Consider the following 20,285-nt stretch of genomic DNA (forward strand, 5'->3'; position numbering starts at 1 on the left):
CTATCCTTGCAAGAAAACCTGTTGCCAACTGTGCCCACATATCTATTCAGGGGGCACCATCATGGGGCCTAATCACATCAGCCACACTATCAGCGGCTCGTTCACCTGCACATCTACCAATGTGATATGTGCCAGCAATGCCCCTCTGCTATGTACATTGGCCAAACTGGACAGTCTCTATGTAAAAGAATATATGGACACAAACCAGAGGGAGAACACTTCAATCTCTTTGGTCACTCAATTACAAACCTAAAAGTGGCAATACTTCAACCAAAAAAAATGTCAAAAACAGACTCCAACAAGAGACTGCTGAATTGGAATTAATTTGCAAACTGGATACAATTAACTTAGGCTTGAATAGAGACTGGGAGTGGATGGGTCATTACACAGAGTAAAACTATTTCCCCATGTTTGTTCCCCCCCACTGTTCCTCACACGTTCTTGTCAACTGCTGGAAATGGCCACCTTGATTATCACTACAAAAGGTGTGTCACCCCTCCTCCCCCGTGCTCTCCTGCTGGTAATATCTCACCTTAAGTGATCACTCTCCTTACAGTGAGTATGGTAACACCCATGGTTTCATGTTCTCTATTGTGGAAGTATAACATTGTGTAAGGGGACATGCTGGATACATTGTATATGAGAGGGCATGCCAAAACATGTTACAAAGTATCTGAGGGAGTACACGTAGGGACAGTTAGCTTTTGAATGGAGAAGCAATTAAGATAGAGCCAGCACGTCTGAGAAGCAGGCATCAGAATGGAAGGTGTGAAGGGCAATTATTTAAGTTAACTGGAAGCTGTTAAAGGAGATTGTTAAGGGTGGCAGGTAATTGAAGATACGTGACTGGTCTCAGGATCTCAAAGGGTGGTGACTAAAATCTTTTTCTTCTTTTGTCTGTAACTTCTCTGTAACTTGTTCTCCAAAAAACTGTATAAATTAAAAGACACAAGCCCCACTCGGGGGGCTCACTTCTAAATGTATTAGCAGAGCAGCTTTGCTAATAAAACAGAGTGGTCTGATACATTGTGAGTCTGAGTCAAACTTTGACACTATGTATATAAATCTCCCCACTGTATTTTCCAATGAATGCATCTGATGAATTGAGCTGTAGCTCACGAAAGCTTATGCTAAAATAAATTTGTTAGTCTCTAAGGTGCCACAAGTACTCCTTTTCTTCTTGTTCATATTGTTTGCTATGTGTTATGTAGAACAGAATACTTTATGAATTGGCAGGATGTAGAAGGTATATTCCTGATTCTTAGACATAACTAATATAACTTTTAGGATTTCAAGTGAGGCCATTGATCTAATGCTTGTTAATAGTGTTGTTCTACCTCCTCCCTGCAAAAACAAAACAAAACCCCCCCACCCTTTTTTTATCTCAAGGATAACAAACTTCGTTAAGGCTGCAAATATGATCATATTTTCTCATGTTACTATTCTACCTCCAGAAAATCATGCAAGATGGATATTAAAAAAGAATAATAGTGTTCTGTTTAATCCTTTCTTGGCAGAATTACCTGGGCTTTTTGTCCAAAAGAAATCTTAATTTCTATTTTGATGGGAAAATTAGGACTAAATGGTCAGCCCTCCTCCCCCCACCATTATTGGTCACTCGGGGGGTTAGAATTCAGAACGTAAAGATGTTCAGAAAATGTGGTGCCATAACCAGGATAGCATCTAAGTACCAGGGACAACATTGCTGCCTGGGTGGTGCATTCTGTAGGGTAGATCCTGCCATAGCATGATGTGGAGGCCCTGAAGTTATTGAGTAACCCTGTTGTCCCAGAGATTTGTTTACCCTTTTCCTTGAGGCTAGAAAGGATACATTAACTTGTTTTCATTTCTTTTTCAGGGTACATTACAAAGAGAACGCTGGAGCTGAATATATTGAAAAGTACAGAAAACTGGAGGCGCAAGAACTGGACAAATGTGACAGCGTTCACTTTGGACCAGGTGAACAGTGAATGTTTTTTTTTAACATTAGGATCAGGAGTGGGCAAAGAGCAAAGAGCTTAAACTGTGTGGTCTGTTTGTGACATATTATGTCTGCATTTGTTGTATTTTGTTTAAGGATGGACTGGTATTAACAAGTGAACAGTTGACTTACGTGTATAAGTGGGTTGTGTGCAGATGCAAGTGCACAGATACAGTGCGCTTTAATAAGGTTATATATATTTAATTTAGGATTGCAATATATGCATATATTTGTGTGAGAAGGTTTTTCCATGTATACTTAAAGAGATGGTTTGTGGTAATATTTTGGGCCTAGTAAGCCCCCAATTGTAAGTCCAACTGTTGGAAAGTGGACTAAATATAAAATATTCCAATCATCTGTAACAAATGTTGATGGAAAAAGCTACAAATGGAAGATGGACTGAATTAGTCCAAACAAAAAGGCCTACTGATATAACTCGAGCACTGTGTTGAGATGTCATGCCTGGTAAACAAAAGGCGTGTGGGACTGGAAACTAATGGCCCAAAGTTGGTGGGTTGTAAATTAAGCCTAATTGGTAGATAAAATGAGAGAATGGGCTCTTGTCCCTATCACTTTTCTTTGTGGCTTTTTTTGGGGAGAGACTCAAGTAGGCTGGCTGGGAGACTGGTGGACTGGAAAGAGTGAGCTTCACCATAATGGCTGCCACTTCCACTGTGGCCTGGGACCTTGGGATTCACCATCAGACCGTTGGGCCTTCTCTAACCTGAGCCTGAGGGATGTACAGGCCAGAGAGAGGGACCCAGATGACATTGCCACCTCCACTGGCTTTGGCTAAATCCTGAACACTGCCTGGAATGTGAGGCTTTGTCCACCCCCTGCCATGCTTCCCTCACCCACCGTATTTCTTCTTTTGTATCTTTTTGCCATCTCTTTTTAAATTAAAGAGTCTGGCATAGCGAGACAAGACTGTATCCTTTGCAACACTGGTGAAAGCCTCATGACCAAAGAAGCAGCTAAAGCAATCCCCTAAATAGCCCTGATACTGGTAAAAATTTGTGAGGTTTTGAAGTGGTTGATGAGACTGGGCTGTGTTTCTCTAGCAGTGAGGTTGCAAATAGGAATCAGCACCAGAGACAAAAGCTGCATTTTCTATCTTTGCTGTTCTTTGCTCTTCCCTTTTATGTGTTTTTTTTTTTTTTCCCCCTAGGAAGCATGGTCTGGAGCTGTTAAAGTCCAGTTCTCTCAACTGACTTTTCTTCTTCCACTCTGCCCCCCAAAAGGACAGTTATTACCCTCTTTAATACTATCGGAAAAACTGTCCAAGGATTTTTTCCTTTTGAAAACTCTATAGCTAAAGTGAAAATGAATAAGGAATATTGTTAAAATGAAAGTCTTAATTAATACTTACATTTCAAATACTAACTGTTTTTCCTTTTTCTGTATCTTTAATAAAAGTTTTTTAAAAATGTAATGGTATGCTTGCCATAGGACTAAGCATGTCGAGGTCTCTGTGCTCAAAACCTTAATCAGGACTGTTTAGAGTTGTACAATGACTGCGTCTCATTAGTACCTTTGACTTGCTTGGCTCATTTAATCAATCAAAATTAATACAATGGGGCGTCTTACAAGTTACTAATATCGAAATTAACTCTTTATTCTGTATTGTTCCAGTTACCAATCCAATTGATTGTTGTTTCTCTTGGCCTCTTTTCCTGCACTGCTGTCATCCGCTTCAATTTATTTCTATGTATGTGTGTCTCCCCCTTCAAAATGCCCTTAGTAGAGGGAAATTTGACTGCACCACTTTCCCAGCAGTTCTGATAGGAGTGTGAAACTGACTAGGATTTCAAGATAGCTCAGCTTCAAACAGTTACCATGCTACTTAACCTCAGAATAAGTTAATGCAGGACAGCCCTTTTTTTGATAAAGATACAGTGTATGCCCTAGTCTTCTCATCTCTTTCAGTGACTAGGTGAGAGGGCATCAAGTTGGCCCCAGTATGTGAAGTTTCATAAAAGAAATTAGCTAAATAGTCCTTTAATTGCAGAATGCCTAGTTATGCCATTATATATTAATAGTGATTATAGACAAATATTTGTCATTTGTACACCTTTTCCCTTGCTAACACAAGATTTCTACCTAAAGTATATTTTCTAGTGGTTTCACCAATTTATTTTTAAAAGAGATTGGTGCTTGCAATACTTTTCATGAAAGAAATAGGAAGTTTATATATTCCAGCTGAGAAATCTTTTCTGATATTCTGCCTGCTAAATTTATCTTTTCCTAATATTCTTCCATTTCTCCTATTTCTGTTTTCTTGGTCTGCCCTAAAACTTCTCCTTCATGTTTATACCCTCAATATACTATAAATAGTTACATCCCTCCTTTAACTTATCACTTACTGAAACAGCATTTATTAATTATCCCACTGAATATAAATAAAAACACAGAATAGCATATGGATGCTCTCCAGTTATTTCTCTCTTGTCTTTTCGTACTGTTCCACTTTGTCATGGTGTGGGAGCTCAGTTCATGCAGATTCCTGTGTTGCAGTCAATCTCTTCTGATCAGTGTTCTGCCCCCAGCTGTATGGTATAAATTGCGGGGAAACTAAGCAGACTGGATAGTGATGGAACTAGAAGACGGCCTGTGGCATTCTGCGACCACGTGGCAAAAACCTAGCAAGACTTTCTGTATCACAAAACATTCAAGACATTTGAAATATATGGCTGCCACCACTTCTTCCAAATAAGCAGATTCAAGATTCCTATGGCTGGATAGTGTTAAAAAGGAAAACGGCGTCTGAGTTTGAGAAATGTGAGATTAATACCTCAATCATAAATGTTTTTTTTAAAGGCCAAACAAAGCACCTATCTTAAAATAAAATTTACGGATAGTAAAATGTTAACGACTGCCGATTTTAGGAGGGCTAAGACTCAGTTATAATTAACAGTTGTTTTTGTGGCACTTGTTTTACTTGATTTAGGGATATGGGAATCATCCTAGTGAATTAGACTGGTGGAGTGGTCCATCTAGTTCAGCATAGTGATCCAGAGGGAAGGTTCATGAAACCTTGCCATAGGCATTTAAGGAATAACCTCTCCAGAGCAGAAGCTTCTTCCTAACCACAATTAGTTACTGGCTGGTGTGCACCTAAAGCATGAGGGTTTATATCCCTTTCAAAGCTTGTTTTTTGTTGTTGTAATGTGGAATGTTCTTGTTATCCATATAAGTGGCTAGTCTCTTTTTTGACTCCTGCTAAGCAGTAGGGCTCAATGATAACTTGTTGCAGTTGTAGCTAACTGCATTGCATTTGTAAAGAGAGATCACTTTCTTCTTGGTTTAAATTTGCTGCTTTTCAATTTTATTGAATGTCCCTGTACCTTCATATTGCAAGAGAGGGTAGCTAGGAATGTCCAAACTATCTTTTCTGTATGGAGAGCGAAGGCGACTGAGTAAGTCCATTTACAATCTTGACCCATGCCAGACACTATATAATAGAATACAGGTCATATGGCAAGTTCAAGCAGGTTGTGAAGTACAACAGGAGGAAAATACCTTTTTGCCAGTGATAGTGAGAGCTAATGCAGAGTCAAATAGCCACTCTCTTTTGCCTCGGAGCTATATACAGCTCCACAGTGTTAAGGAAAAGTTAGCACATGTGACTCCATTTTGGTTTGGGGCCCACCATTGTCTAAAAACAAGCACATCATGCACCAGGAGGCGTGTTCCTTAGATACTGCTTTCCTGTGAAAATCCTCCTCCTTGTCTCCAGCCTGCCTTGACTCCCAGTATCTGTTTTTTTTTTTGTCAGTCCCTAACTCCCTGTCTCCTGGCCTTTGATGTGAGGCCTCCCATCCTGATAATAAAAGTTACTGATGCATGGCTTTAGGACCATGCTGTGTAATTAACATACTGGTTTAGCACGAGGAATGCACCAAGCAGGGATAGATGATAGATAAGAAAAGGATTTGTTTATTGGCTAATGTTTCCGATGCACGAGGGCAACTGGCTAGCAGGAGGGCACCACGCTCGAGCGTAATAAACTTAGTGTTTTTTGGGAACTCTGCAGTTGTGGACTTTGTTTATGTGCCTCAGCCTAGATTCGAACTGTGCGTGTCCTGTCAGGTGTAATTCGCAGCATTTGTGTGCGTGTCCTGTCAGGTGTAATTCGCAGCATCAGTATTATCAATAAAAGATTCCACTCCAAAGCCCCCGCCCACGATAGGGGATACTGCTGTGAAGTCACATACAGAGGAGCACCCATAGGGACAATATTTGAAAAAAGAGGAGGAAGTTACTCATCTTGTGCAGTGATGATAGTTCTTTGAGATGTGTGTCCTTATGGGTGCTCCATGACCCGCCCTCCTCCCCTCTACTTCAGAGTTCTCAGTCAGACGCCAGACTCCTTGCTGCTTGGTACCAGGACTACAGTACTGAGCATGTCCTGGTTGCCAGAATCATTAGCGGCATTGGGACATTCACCTCCAGCTTTCTTATCTGCCCCACCCTATTCCAGTGAGGAGTCAGACAGTGACCAAGACGACAACCTCTCTCTGGCCTCACACCATGCCTTATCATTACAACAATCAGGATTTTCCCGACTACACTCACACGCCCATCTCCAACCCTCCTGCTATGGCCATCTGTGGGTGCTGCCACCCATGCTCTTTCCTTAGCACCAGTCGCTGTATTGGGACCCATGGGCAGCCTGTAGACACCATGCTTCTCGAGCATCTAGTGTCTCCTACACAGAGAGAGAGAGTGTCTACTAGGCAATCTCCTACAGTCACTGTGTCCAGAGCCCCAGAATTTCAGGAGGAAACTTTTGAGTAGCAGGTGGCCAGACTAGAAGAGGAGACTACACCACTGGCAAATATCTTTTCCTCCTCACTGGATGAGGTGGTGATGCTCTCACCACAATCACTGGCCGATGGTGTTAAGTTTTTTCAAGATTTCACTAAGAGGGTTGCTGAGAGACTGCAAATTGCCCTCAAAGAGGTGAAAGACATCCACCACGAATTGCTGGACACTTTTCACACCACCTCCTCCTCTTCAAGAATTGCCCATCCAGTCAATGAGGTGCTTTTAGATCCTGCCAAGTTATATGGCAGACACCAGCCTCTATTGTGCCAACAGGTAAAAGGGCATACGAGAAGTACTATGTGTCCCTGTCCCCACCCCCACCCCCCAAAAGAGGCAGACTTTCTTTTTATGCACCTTCAGCTTAACTGTATTTCATGGATGCTGTTAATTCACGAAGAAAGCAGCACTATGCTAAATCAACCCTTTATGACAGAGACTAGAAAAGGCTGGACTTATATGGGAGGAAAGCATATTTCCCGGCAACTCTGCAGTTCAGGTTTTCAAACTACCAAGCCTTAATGGCAAAGTATGACCATGATTTATAGAAAACTCAGCACCTTTATTGACCACTTGCCAGAAGCACAACAAGAACAATATCAAGCCATTACCTATGAGCCATCACCAGCTGATAGTAAGAACAGTGCTGCAGACTACACTGGACGCCTTGGATACAATAACCCTCTCAGTTTCGACGGTGGTGGTAATGAGGCTGCCTTCGTGATTACACCTCTCAGGGCTGCCGAAGGAAGTGCAGACAATGGTTGAGGACCTCCCTTTCGAGGGTTTCAGACTCTTTGCTGACAAGATTGATGCATCACTTCACACTTAAAAGGATTCCAGAACCACTCTGCACTCTCTAGGAATTTACGTACTAGGACAGAAAAGAAAATTTAGTTCACAACCATCTCACAGATCCTGACCACCCCGGTCACCCCCACCGGTGATACTGTGAGCCACAATGAAAAAGACATATGATGCAAAGCAGAAGCAGTCAGCCTGTCACTCTTGAACGTCTCAGCCCCCGATCTCAAAATACCAATTCTGATGCCTTGGTTGAGGCCCCTAGCAACCACTTGCTGCAGCATACAGACCTTCCACATCCCTTCAGATGTCACCTAGCTCTCGTTCTCTGGAATTGGGAAAACATCACTTCCAACAAATGGGTCATGGATATAATTTCTAAGGGTTACTCTGTCCACTTTACCACCCTTCCCCTTGTCCCTCTTTAGGGACTTTTCTCATAAGAGAGTGTTACATCAGGAAATAGACCACCTGCTATGCCTAGGGGCCACAGAACCAGTCCCTGTTCACCTCAGAGGCAAAGGCTTTTATTCCAGATATTTTCTGATTCCCAAGAGAAAAGGAGGTGGGAGACCCATATTAGATCAAAGAGCACTAAACACCCATGTGAAGGCGCAAAGATTCAAGATTATCACACTAGCAGCAATTATTCCATCTCCAGAGAGATTGGTTTTCAGCCCTTGACCTACAGGATGCCTACTTCGACATCTCCATCCTACTGTCTCAAAGAAAATTCCTCTGATTTACCTTTGGCTTGGACCATTACCAGTACAGAATGCTTCCATTTGGCTTTTGTTCGCACCCAGAATATTCTCCAAGGTCCTCTTGTTGTAGTGGCACATCTATGAACGTTAGGTATAGTTATTTACCCATATCTGGACGATTCCTTTGAAGACACCCAATGAGCCACCCAAAGAACTATGCACATATTTGCACAACTGAGACTGCAACTCAATGCCCAGAAATCATCTTTGACTCCAGTATAGCTTTTGGAGTTTTTAGGGACCAACTCGATGTAGTGCAAGCGAGAGCGTTCCTTCCACTGCATAGATTCAACACCCTGACCAGTCTCATAGAGACCTTTCAAGCCATCCCACAAACACCAGCCAGAAATTGCCTTCAGCTTCTTGGGCACATCGCGGTGTGGACATTTGTGATATCTCATGCCTGATTACTCATGAGGTGTCTACAGACATGGCTCAGATCTGTTTACACTCTAAACAACAACAAGCTAAATAAGCCACTGTCAATACCCTCCAGGGTCATACACATCCTGGAATGATGGAAAGACCCATCCAATGTCTGTTCAGGGATCCCCTATCAGCACTGATTCGAACAATAGATGCCTCTCTGATAGGCTGGGGAACCCACCTAAACAACTGCAAACTTCAAGACAAATGGCCCCTATGGAAACTGTTCTCCATATCGACCTTTGGGAATTAAGAGCCGTCAGAAATACCTTCGAACATTTTCTCGCATTCCTCAGGGATACTTACACAAAAATCATGATGAACAACATAGCATGCATGTTTTACATAAATCACGAAGGGGGCCCCAGATCACCCTCCCTTTGCACGGAAGCACTAAAACTCTGGAATTGGTGCATCCACCACAATGTGCTCATATCAGCCACTTTACCTGGCAGGAGTATAAAAATATAACAGCAGACAGTCTCGACCGAAATTTCTCACACGACCACGAATGGAAAATGAATCCAACAGAGCTCCACAACCTATTCTGTTGATGGGGAACTCCAGCAATAAACCTGTTTGCTACTTATCAGAACAAGAAATGTCTCTGCTACTGCTCCAGAGCTGGACTGGGGAAAACAGTCGCAAGGAGATGCTTTCCTTCTTCAATGGGGCAGAGAGCTGCTGTGTGCCTTTCCTCCATTCCCTCTGATATTGAAGGTCCTATTAAAAATAAGGCAGGAAAAAGCAAAAGTTATATTTATTTCCCCCCCCCAGCCAAGATAAGTGTGGTACCTATATCTGAGACAGCTAACAATGTATCCTATTCCTCTTCAACCCCTTCCTCAGCTACTCTCCCAAAATGACAGACAGATCCATCACCCCAACAGAGGCACTGTGGTAGGGAAGGAACTGAGAGCAGTTTGCCTGTGCAGCATTAGATAGCCTCGAGGCAGTGCATGAGAGAGGGAGGGTGTATGTTTGGCTGAATGGACACTGCTATGTAAAATCTCCAATCGGGTGCAGATACACCTACAGTGGAGCACCCATAGGCACACACATCTTGGAGAACCATCGTTAATGAAAAAGGTGAGTAACTTCTTCTGGTAAACATTTTGTACAGAGAGAAACCTGAAGCAAATTACACAATTATATAGTTCCTGGAGTATCTTGGATTCAGGACAAACAAAAACCCATGGTGCCAGGAAAGTCAGTCATAGGATTGATCATCAGCCTTGGCCTATTAGGTACAAGGTCCCACATCTGCACAACATCACAGAAGATGAAGATGACCATAATGGAAAACAAGTGGTGTCACAGAAACAAAAATCCAATTCTTATTGAAGCCTGTTGGGAATTCTGATCTCATGGACGGCTCCCACAACTGGTGAATGCAGAGAACTTTTTTTTTTTTTTTTTAGGGATCTTCCTGATTTAGTTCAATGGACATGGGCACCAGAAAGAGAGTGCAGTGTCCACCAGCTGGAACAAAATAAGTCGAGCCTCAGAGAACTGCTCCTTCCATGGATTACAGATCTATTCTGGTTGCAGTTGTTAATGTGTCTGATAGAGTTTTCATCACAACCTTGGAAGAACATGATCAGCAGAGATCCTATAAATCCGTTTGCCTTGGAAAAACGTGGAATTTGCATTTTTACAGACCATCTTTAGTTTTTATATTTTTGAAAAAACATCATATATTAACTAAATTTTATAGAAAGTACCACTATCACTTATCCAATGCACGCAACTTCCCCCTCTTTGTGGTTGATTTTTTTTGAATTTTTTAAAATGTACATAGCTAACCATATTCTAATAAACTGATTCTGGCGTATAGAAGTTACTCAACAGCATATAGGGGTTTATGTTTTAATGCATTTGAAATTACACGTTAGCCTCCAGATGTGAGTAATTAAAGTTATGAAAAGATGCTGAAACTTCAAAAAATACCCCTGAAGACCGTGTCACTGAGTTTGGCAAGGACAAATTTCACGTTGATGGTAATGTGCTGTGCTGTTCTGTACTCTATGTAGCAAGACTGTAGATTGTTAGAAGGCAGACAGTTGTAGAACACATGGAAAGCACTAAACATAAACTGAATGAAAAGAAACAAAAACAAGAGGGTGAAACAACAGGGCTATCGACAGCAATACAGGAATAATGCACTGTGACTGGATCGTTCCAGCATTTTTGTGCATTTACACCCCCCCCCATTTTCTGAAAATATAGAATACAGACATATACCAAATATTTCTAAGAAATACAAATAGCAATAATTGCAATTATATTTTATTATAATGATTGGTGGAGCTGGAAAACTAAGATCCCTGATGATCAGCACTACCTTAGAGAGAAATTCTCCTCCCATGGGCAGATCAAAGTTTCCTGTCTATGTTTACTGCCCACAGAAGTGGAGATGAACACTTATGTCATAAATATAAAGGGAAGGGTAACAACCTTCCTGTATACAGTACTATAAAATCCCTCCTGGCCAGAGGCACAATATCCTTTTACCTGTAAAGGGTTAAGAAGCTCAGGTAACCTGGCTGGCACCTGACCAAAAGGACCAATAAGGGGACAAGATACTTTCAAATCTGTGGGGGGGAAGGCTTTTGTCTGTCTGTTCTGTGTGCTTGCAGGAGAGAGATCAAGAAAGCAAGCAGTCCAACGCCATTAGAATTAGTAACTACTAGCAAGGAAATGTGTTAGTTTACTTTTGTTTTGGCTTGTGATTTTCTCTGTGCTGAGGGGAAGGTGTATTCCTGGTTTTCTTTTTTGTAACTTTAAAGTTTTTGCCCAGAGGGAAATCCTCTGTGTTTTAAATCTGATTGCCCTGTGAGATTAGCTTCCCTTCTAATTTTACAGAGGTGCTTCTTTCTTTCTAATAAAGTTCTGTTTCTTTTAAGAGCCTGACTGATTTCTCTGTTGTCCTAAGACCCAGTGGTTTGGGTCTGTGATCACTTTGTAACCAATTGGTTAGGATATTATTCCCAAGCCTCCCCAGGAAAGGGGGTGTAAGGGCTTGGGGGGATATTTTGGGGGAATAGGAACTCCAAGTGGTCCTTTCCCTGCTTCTTTGTTAAATCAGTTGGTGGTGGCAGCGTACCCTCCAAGGGCAAAGAGTTTGTGCCTTGGGGAAGTTTTACCCTAAGCTGGTAGAAATAAGCTTAGGGGGTCTTTCATGCGGGTCCCCACATCTGTACCCTAGAGTTCAGAGTGGGGAGGGAACCCTGACAACTTGTATGGCAGAAGTAAAATTAACAAAGTGGCTCCTGCACCAAGAAATATCTTGCTCATCATGAGTCAGTTTGGGCTGGTTTGTGACTGCTTTGTGACTGCTTTGTATCTGGAAACAGTAAAGTGCTCTGTAACTTCCCTGTGCTTCAGGATCCAGGATATGAGGTCGTGAATGACCTCTCGCAAAGCTGGGCAAGGCCCCTGTTATGTCTTTCCACTTTTCCACTGCTCCCCAGATCAGGAATAAGAATGGCAATAATACTGTTTTATGCCTTTCTGGCTGAAGATGGCTCTCAAGCTTGTTTGACCTCACACTGGATCTTTGGATGTGTCTATTTCACAGATGAGGTCTGCTATTGCAAGACCAACCCTCCATCTGGGACCAGACAGGTTTAAAATGAATACATGACTGAAAGAAAAGTTAACAAATAAAGTTTATTCTTGTGGCTGGAGCAAAGTCCATAGTTTAAGTACCTTGTTAAATCAGTGTAACACAGCTTTAAGTTCCCCTATGAGGACTTGATCTTTTTACTTGGACATTGTATTACATCCAAAATCAACTCCGTAATATTATTGTCTCAGCATGATCACAAAAAAAGGTTTTGTACAAATGCCATCATTAAATGCTTTTCAGGACATCAGCCTTATTCCAGCCCTTCAAGATCATAGAGCCCAAACTTGAAACCTCATTCTGCTCCTTACAGCTCTATCCGGATTGAACCCTAGCAGAAAGTGTTATACTTCCTATCAATTATAGAGGTCTTCCCAATGTAACTCAAATAAAAAACCTCATCTGATTGGAAACTCGGAATTTTCTCTAATGAGATCTGATATTGTACTTTAATTCAGACAGGTAAACCTCACAATTGTCATAGTATTCATTCCCTAAGTAAATTCAAGAAATATTTTTCCATCAGTTAAGCATCAAAGTTAAGTCCTTAGGAGCACTGAAAATGTTTAGGCAGAGCAGTCATGTCTCCTGTATTCTGAGCTGCTGCCCACTGGCTGTTAATACAGAAGATTCACCAAATTCTGCGTATTTGTTGTCCATTCTTAGCCAGTATTAACCTCTACCAAAGAAAGAAAATTTCTCCAATCGCCAGTGCCCAAGCAAAGTTGAGGAGATACTAGAGTGTACTGATAGCACCACCTTTTATTACGGTTGCCCAATACTTCACATTATAAGACTTGATTTTCAGTTGCTTATACCTTTTGCCAAACTCTAACCGTTTGAGCTGAAATTTTCAGACAGGTGTCTGCCTCAGCCTGAAGTACTTTTTATTTGTTTGTTTGTTAAATTTCAGCCAAAATATTTGTTTCCAAGAACGAGGCTCGGGAAATACAGTGTGTTGCCCAATTTTTTTTAAAAATCTGACAACCTCTTTTTATAAATGCTTAAGTACCCCCATGTTTTTGGAGGAGGGACTGTGTGTCACGGATGTGCCTTTGACCAGTCCCTTTAAAATCTGGACAAATTTGGTCAAGTTATAAGTCTTTGAAAAATTGCTGTTGACACATAGTCAGTAGAGACTTGCTAGAGCTTAATAATTAAAACCTCAGAAGATTTCATCCTCGCTGTCTCTCACTGCTCCTAGTGCTGACCAGGCTGCATGTGTTCCATCCACATAGACCAATTGAGCTAACGTGGCTAAGAAGGACTTTTCCTTCAATGGCTGCTCTGAGCTGCTTTGGATCAGGGTGGGGCCAGGCACTGGAACTGAGAGCACAGAGCGTGTCTCTCTCTCGTTGTCTGTGTGCCCTCCCCTCGCCTTCTCCTCTTTCTCCCACCCCCGCTTGCACCCATGCAGCATGGAAGTGGAAGCTATCGGATTCCAAGGCAGAAGGAACTAAGAAAGATGGAAAGAGGTAGATTGGGACAAGAAATCTGGTGAGATTCGGGCTGGAGGGCGTGGGGGAGAGAAATTGTGACTGAGAATTGGGGATGGGGTGGGGACTGGGACTAGAATCTGATGAGGGAAATGGTGGGGATGGGACTAGAAGCCAATTGGCTGGGGAGTGGAAGCATTGGGATAGGATGAGCGAGACTGTCTGGAAAGGAAAATGACTAGGAACAGATGGTGTGGGAAATGGGGATTTGGGAGAGAAGAGACTAATTTGTCATGGTAATGGGGTGCTGAGGGAGAACTGGGGAGCTCTGGAAAAAGAAACTGGGACAAGGACCTGCGGGGGCTGATATTGGATAAGGAATCAGGGACAGGACACAGGAAGCCAGTTGGAATGGGAGGAAACAGATTGGATGACGAGCTGGGACTGTCTGGGGAAGGGAAGGGGAGAGATGTGGAGATGGGGATGACTGGGAGAGTGGGTATGGAGGGTGAATATGAGATTTGTTGGAGCCGAGGGCTGTGACTAGAAGCTTGAGTAGTGAAGACTGGGTAGGCAAGAAGACTGAGACAGGAGCAGGTTGGAGGCAGTGGTGTCAAAGGGATTGAGATTGGGGGAAATGAGCAGAAGTCTGTGCCCAATAGGGCAGAGGTTCTCAACCTTTTTTCTTTCTGAGGCTCCTCCAACATGCTATAAAAACTCCATGGCCCACCTGTGCCACAATCATAGGCGCCGACTCCGTGGGTGCTCTGGGGCTGGAGCACCCATGGGGAAAAATTAGGTGGGTGCTGTGCACCCACTGGCAGCTCCCCACTCCGCCCCAGCTCAACTCTGCCTCCGCTCCGCCGCCGCCTCCCCTGAGCGCGCCACTGCGTCCTTCTCTCCGCCCCCCCCCCCAGTGCTTGCCCTGCCAAACAGCTATTTCATGTGGCAAATGCTGGGGGGGGGGGGGGAGGAGGAACACAGCGCTCTTGGGGAAGAGGCGGGGCAGGGCTTTGGGGAGGGGTCCAGTAGGGGTGGGGAGGGTCCTGTGGCCACAATAACTAGTTTTCTGCATATAAAAGCCAGGGCTGGTGTTAGGGGGTAGCAAGCATGGCAAATGCCTGGGGCCCCATGCCACAGGGCCCCCCACAAAGCTACATTGCTCAGGCTTCAGCTTCAGCCCTGGGTGGTGGGGCTCAGAGACCTGAGCTTCAGCCCAATGGGGCTTTGGCTTTCTGCCCTGGGCCCCAGTGAGTCTAATGCTGGCCCTGCTTAAAGGCCCCCCTGAAACCTGCTCGAGGCCCCTTAAGGGGCCCCAGCCCCCGGGTTGAGAACTACTGCACTAGGGCACACCCCCTTCCAGGGCAAGGAATGGAATCCAAGTTTCCTAATTCTCAACATTCCTCTTCTGTCAGCAATCTGTGAAACCCATTTCGCAAGCTGTCAGCTTCTTCTGGTGCTGATGCACATAGAGGATGACAACCTGCTATTAAAAAGAAAAGAAGTACTTGTGGCACGTTAGAGACTAACAAATTTATTAGAGCATAAGCTTTCGTGAGCTACAGCTCACTTCATCAGATGCATGCAGTGGAAAATATTGTGGGGAGATTTATATACACAAAGAACATGAAACAATGGGTGTTGCCATACACACTGTAACGAGAGTGACAGTGACTTGTTTATACTGCTCTATGTATTGTACACTAAAATGTAATCACAACATTTATATTCCAATTGATTTATTTTATAATTATATGGTAAAGACGAGAAAGTAAGCAATTTTTCAGTAATAGTGTGCTGTCTCACTTTTTTATATGTCTGATTTTGTAAGCAAGTAGTTTAAGTGAGGTGAAACTTGTGCATACGCAAGATAAATCATAATTCTGAAAGGGGTATGATAGTCTGGAAAGGTTGGGAACTACTGATTTAAAGGTTCCAGCCTGCTGATAAACCATGTGGATGTTATTGTGGTGCCACCTGATGGATTTTTCTATCCTTTTCAGTTTACTCTGTTAAAAATCTAGGAAATTAAATGTGCAAAGCTACGATGAAAGAACATTATTAAGTTTAGAAAGGCAAGCATTTTAAAAGTTAAATGCTCGAATGAGGGTTGCCTGTGCAATCTTAATTCTGCCCCCTTGAGAGTATGCGTTATAATGCAGTCTGTTAATTTTGTGGTCCCATGCTATCATAATGAATCATAAGGTTTCACAGGCAACCTTAATTCTGGAATTTTCCAACTGCTGAATTTATTGACTTTGGAACCTTTTTAAAACTTTTTTGTTCGTAATTTATATATGCTCTAACTTATTCTGGATGTCCACCTTTAAAGGATAATCCTGTTTTATACCCTGGAAATACTGCCATTAAATCCTATTGTAAGGGATGTATGGACCTTAGCACAAAGAAGAATAGAGAAATTTATCAGTTTGTACCTGAAAGTTTCCTATCTTCAAATCAGAGTCTAGAAATCTGGCCCATTCCAGAGACAGTGGATCCTACAGACTGGAGAAGGGACTTTACATCCAAGATTTGGGTTTATTATCGTTATGAGATTTCCCATATTCTGCAGTAGGAGAAATTATTGTGCTTTTAATGTGTATTAAAAGTATTAGTGTATTTAATGCTCTCTGTGATTTAGGAAAGTAGACTTGAATTGTCTTGGCTATAGAAGTTACCTCAATTGGAAGGAAATTCTTTGGGTGGGTTATTCCCTGGCTGCCAATGACTGACTGGTCTGCTTCTGCAAGTAGCTAAAGTGTGTAAATTGATCTGTGGACCTTATGACTTGAAGGGAAACTTGATACATTTTCCTGTTGTGTGTAATCATTAAGAAATTTGAAATGTTATCCCTCAAGGTTAATTTGATCTTCCTGTTGCTCAATATATATGTGTAGTCTTATGGTTATTAAAGCCATTACTAGTATTGGCTCTGGCTATATTGAAGATCTGTTTGTTGAGATTGGGGTTAGCACAGTTATCTGTCAATACTGCACCTACCACTTATAACAGGGATTCTCAAACTGGGGGTCGGGACCCCTCAGGGGGTTACAAGGTTACTACATGGGGGGGTTGCGAGCTGTCCGCCTTCACCCCAAACCCTGTTTTGCCTCCAGCATTTATAATGGTGTTAAATATATTTAAAAAGTGTTTGTAATTTATAAGGGGGGTTGCACTCAGAGGCTTGCTATGTGAAAGGGGTCACCAGTACAAAAGTTTGAGAACCACTGACTTATAAGGATTCTGCCATTGTGTCTAAATTTGCAATATATTGTGCGTTTGCTATGTTAAGCCCTAGAGTGTAGAACTCATGCCATCTTTTTCCATCCCTTCCCACTCTTAAGGAGTACCATAAAGCTTCTTTTAAAAACTTGTCCTTAAAGCTACCACCACATCTATATTTATTACCTTTTCCTTTAATTCCCTTCTTTACTTTTGGAATTGGACTTTCGTGCTTGTGTCCTTTATATTTTTAACAGGGTGCTGTTATTTTGTTTTTCAGTACTGAGTGTAATAAAATTATTACATAGAAATATCTTAAATAGCTTAAAAGCAACATTATTTTAGGAACAATGGTTTAAATACACTGATGCCATAAGCATTTCCCTAACAGCTTGAGACTTCTTCCAGTGTTGGTCAAATCATGCAGAGCTACTGACGTCTCAGTAGTGACATCTTTGAATGTGCCAGAAGGCAGCCAGTTATCCTTTGCATCATGTTGTTGTGACAGAATGCTACATGTGAGTTTTCCTGGGGAATATATTTAGAATCCTGTCCAAAAAGTCTTTTAGAAAAGGACAATGTTAATATTCTTTAAGGACTCTTGTTTTGATACTAACTTCTGTCTTGTCCATATTTTGTTGATGCCAGCTGAACGAGTACATAGCAATTATCTGGACCTATTGATCTCATGTATTATGTAGAGTCTAGGCTTCTCTGTATCCTTTCCACATTATGGGAAGGATTGTTTGTGGAGAGTTCCTATTGACAGTCAAAACTATTCTAGAAGTGCCTAACAAAAACTCTCAGTGCTGCTTCTTGTATAATTGTCTTGTTTAGCTCTGAATTCTGATATGTTCGATGTTACCAGTATAATAATAGATATGTTACAAATGCATAGAAAGAGATTTATTTATAATCTCTTCTATAATAAAACATCTATAATATCAGAGTTTATAATCTAATCTGTGTTCTGTGAAAACATTCATAGTCATTATTCCTCAGAAAAGCAACGAAACTGGGAAAGTTATTCTTTGCCTGTTCATATAAGTGAATTTTATGACTTAGAGCAGTGGTCCCCAACCTTTCTTCTGGGAATAGCATATTGCTATTCCCAGAAGACTGTGGCGGGCGCCAGACACCCCACCGCAGAAATGCCTCTGCCAAAAAGTGGCAACAGGCGGAAGCATCGCTGCCGAAATGTCGCTGAGAAACGGCAATGCTTTGGGTGCAGTGCGTTGGGAACCCCTGACTTAGAGTGAAATCCTGACCCTTCTGAAGTCAATGGGAGCTCTACCCTTGACTTCAGTAAGGCTGGGTTTTCACCCATAATATCTAATTGCACTTCCATAAAAGTATTTACCTACAGAGCAGGTGTTCTTGGGTTTTTTCCACCTGTTCTGAAGCTAGCATTTACTCTGTCTTTTACTCTACATGTGCCTTGGTGACGTGCGCATCAAAAGATTTTATGTTCTTCCATATTTCCCCATAGTAACTGTGCCCATAAGTGGATTTGGAAATTCTCTTAGCTAGGTGTTCCGGCCATGAGACTGTAGAATTTACTTAAGAGAAAAGTTAATGATCAGATGTTAGATGAAGAAGACAGTGTTTAATATCAGAGTTTCATATCCAAATATGACTTTAGCTTGTAGTTCAGGGAAAAGGATTTCATTGAGAGGATGGGTGGATGAAAGGAAACAAATGATGCAAGAGTGTAATTGAGGGTCTTTCCATTTATCCAGCTGTTGGGAAGAGCTGGATAAATTGGTAGTTGCTCTGAAGACCTGGATATGATTCCTAGGAACTGGGATGGAAGTAATAATAGTTGTGAGGACTGTGCAGGATCTTTGGTTCTCTGGGGTAAAGAGGAAAGAAAAAAAGGTTTATGCAGAGAGTAGTTTCAATAGCATGTAAGATTGGAGAGTAGTGTGTGAGCATGATACTAGTGCATAGAAACAATGAGGTAAGCAAATGCTTTCTAGAATAACTACCAAAGAACCCCAACAGTTGCATATATGGAGAAAAGATCCCTTCAGTTTGTTAGAAGAATTACCTAATACATTTCTGAGTATTAATAAGCAAGTACATGACCTAAACATTGATTTTGTACATCTGGTGGAATTCTGTGCCAAAAAATTAAAAATTCTCCACACAATATTTGAAAATTCTGCATATTTTATTTGTGAAAATAACACAATGTAATCATTCCAGTTTCAATTATTTTGGTAATTTTATTTCAAAATATGTGTCAGCAAGTATGTCTATAACAATACACACCAAAAAAAAATTCTGGTAATTTTTTTTTTTTAAACAAAGGGATTCCTTACTAGGCATATTAATGCAGAACATTGAGTAATTCATTTAAATTTAAATACAGAACTGTATTTCCTGTCAGAAGTAGTGCAAAGGCTTGGGGGAGTCGTGGTAATGGAGGAGCTGAGGGAGGGGAAGGAGTGAACCTGGAGGGTGTTGGGCGTGGGTGGGAGAAGATTGTTTTTTTGGGGGGGTAGGTGGGACTGTTTAGGGGTTGGGAAGCCTCCCCAATGCAGACCCTGGCTGACCCCAACCCCTCCTATTCAGTCAGGCACATCTGCCCCTGTCTCCGCCCTCCCCATCCCCATGGGTCTCTGCAGCCTCCCTCCCCCATACACAGGCTGAACGTTGTCACCCCATTAGTTTCTGAGCCCATGCCCCAGTCTGTCGCCCCCCACTAGCCATTCTGAGCTCCAGTCTGTGACCCACCAGCCACCCTGTGTCCTTAGCTCTGTCCAAACCTGGCTTCACAGGCAGGGTGCTGTGATGAACTTCTACTCCTGGGGGAATTCTGCAGCACTGGGCAGAGAATCCCCCCGGCCCCCTGAAAATACGTTCTGCCCCAGAACTTCAGTACTGCTTGGGCAAAATGTATGTTATGCTTGAAAATACAGAATTAGGCGGGACAGAAGAATTCTGCACATCCGCAGATGTGAAGAATTCCCCCCAGGAGTAATGTAGGGTCCTTTGAAGAGTGTGCTTTTCAGATACAGTGAATGTATTCACTAGCTCACGTTTCTGTTGTTGTAACTACAGGAACTTGACTTTGATCCTTTCTTTCTTTCCAGCTACTCCAACACCAGTTCCATGTGAATCCCATGATGTGACTTGTATACCAGTAACTAATTATAAATACCCTGATTTGCCCATAACCAGATGTAAGGAAGAGG

General features: G+C 42.2%; 1 protein-coding gene across 1 annotated transcript in view; it reads left to right on the forward strand.

The window, feature by feature from the left end:
* TDRD9 (tudor domain containing 9) overlaps positions 1 to 20,285 on the forward strand; it is a 150,905-nt gene that overhangs the window by 16,047 nt on the left and 114,573 nt on the right. Inside the window, exons 2-3 of the mRNA XM_073349793.1 lie at positions 1,859 to 1,959; positions 20,184 to 20,284. Of these exons, the coding sequence (XP_073205894.1) occupies positions 1,859 to 1,959; positions 20,184 to 20,284 (202 nt within the window). The remainder of the gene's footprint in view (positions 1 to 1,858; positions 1,960 to 20,183; position 20,285) is intronic.

Source organism: Lepidochelys kempii, chromosome 6 (assembly GCF_965140285.1).
Source record: "Lepidochelys kempii isolate rLepKem1 chromosome 6, rLepKem1.hap1, whole genome shotgun sequence".
Lineage (NCBI taxonomy): Eukaryota > Metazoa > Chordata > Testudines > Cheloniidae > Lepidochelys > Lepidochelys kempii.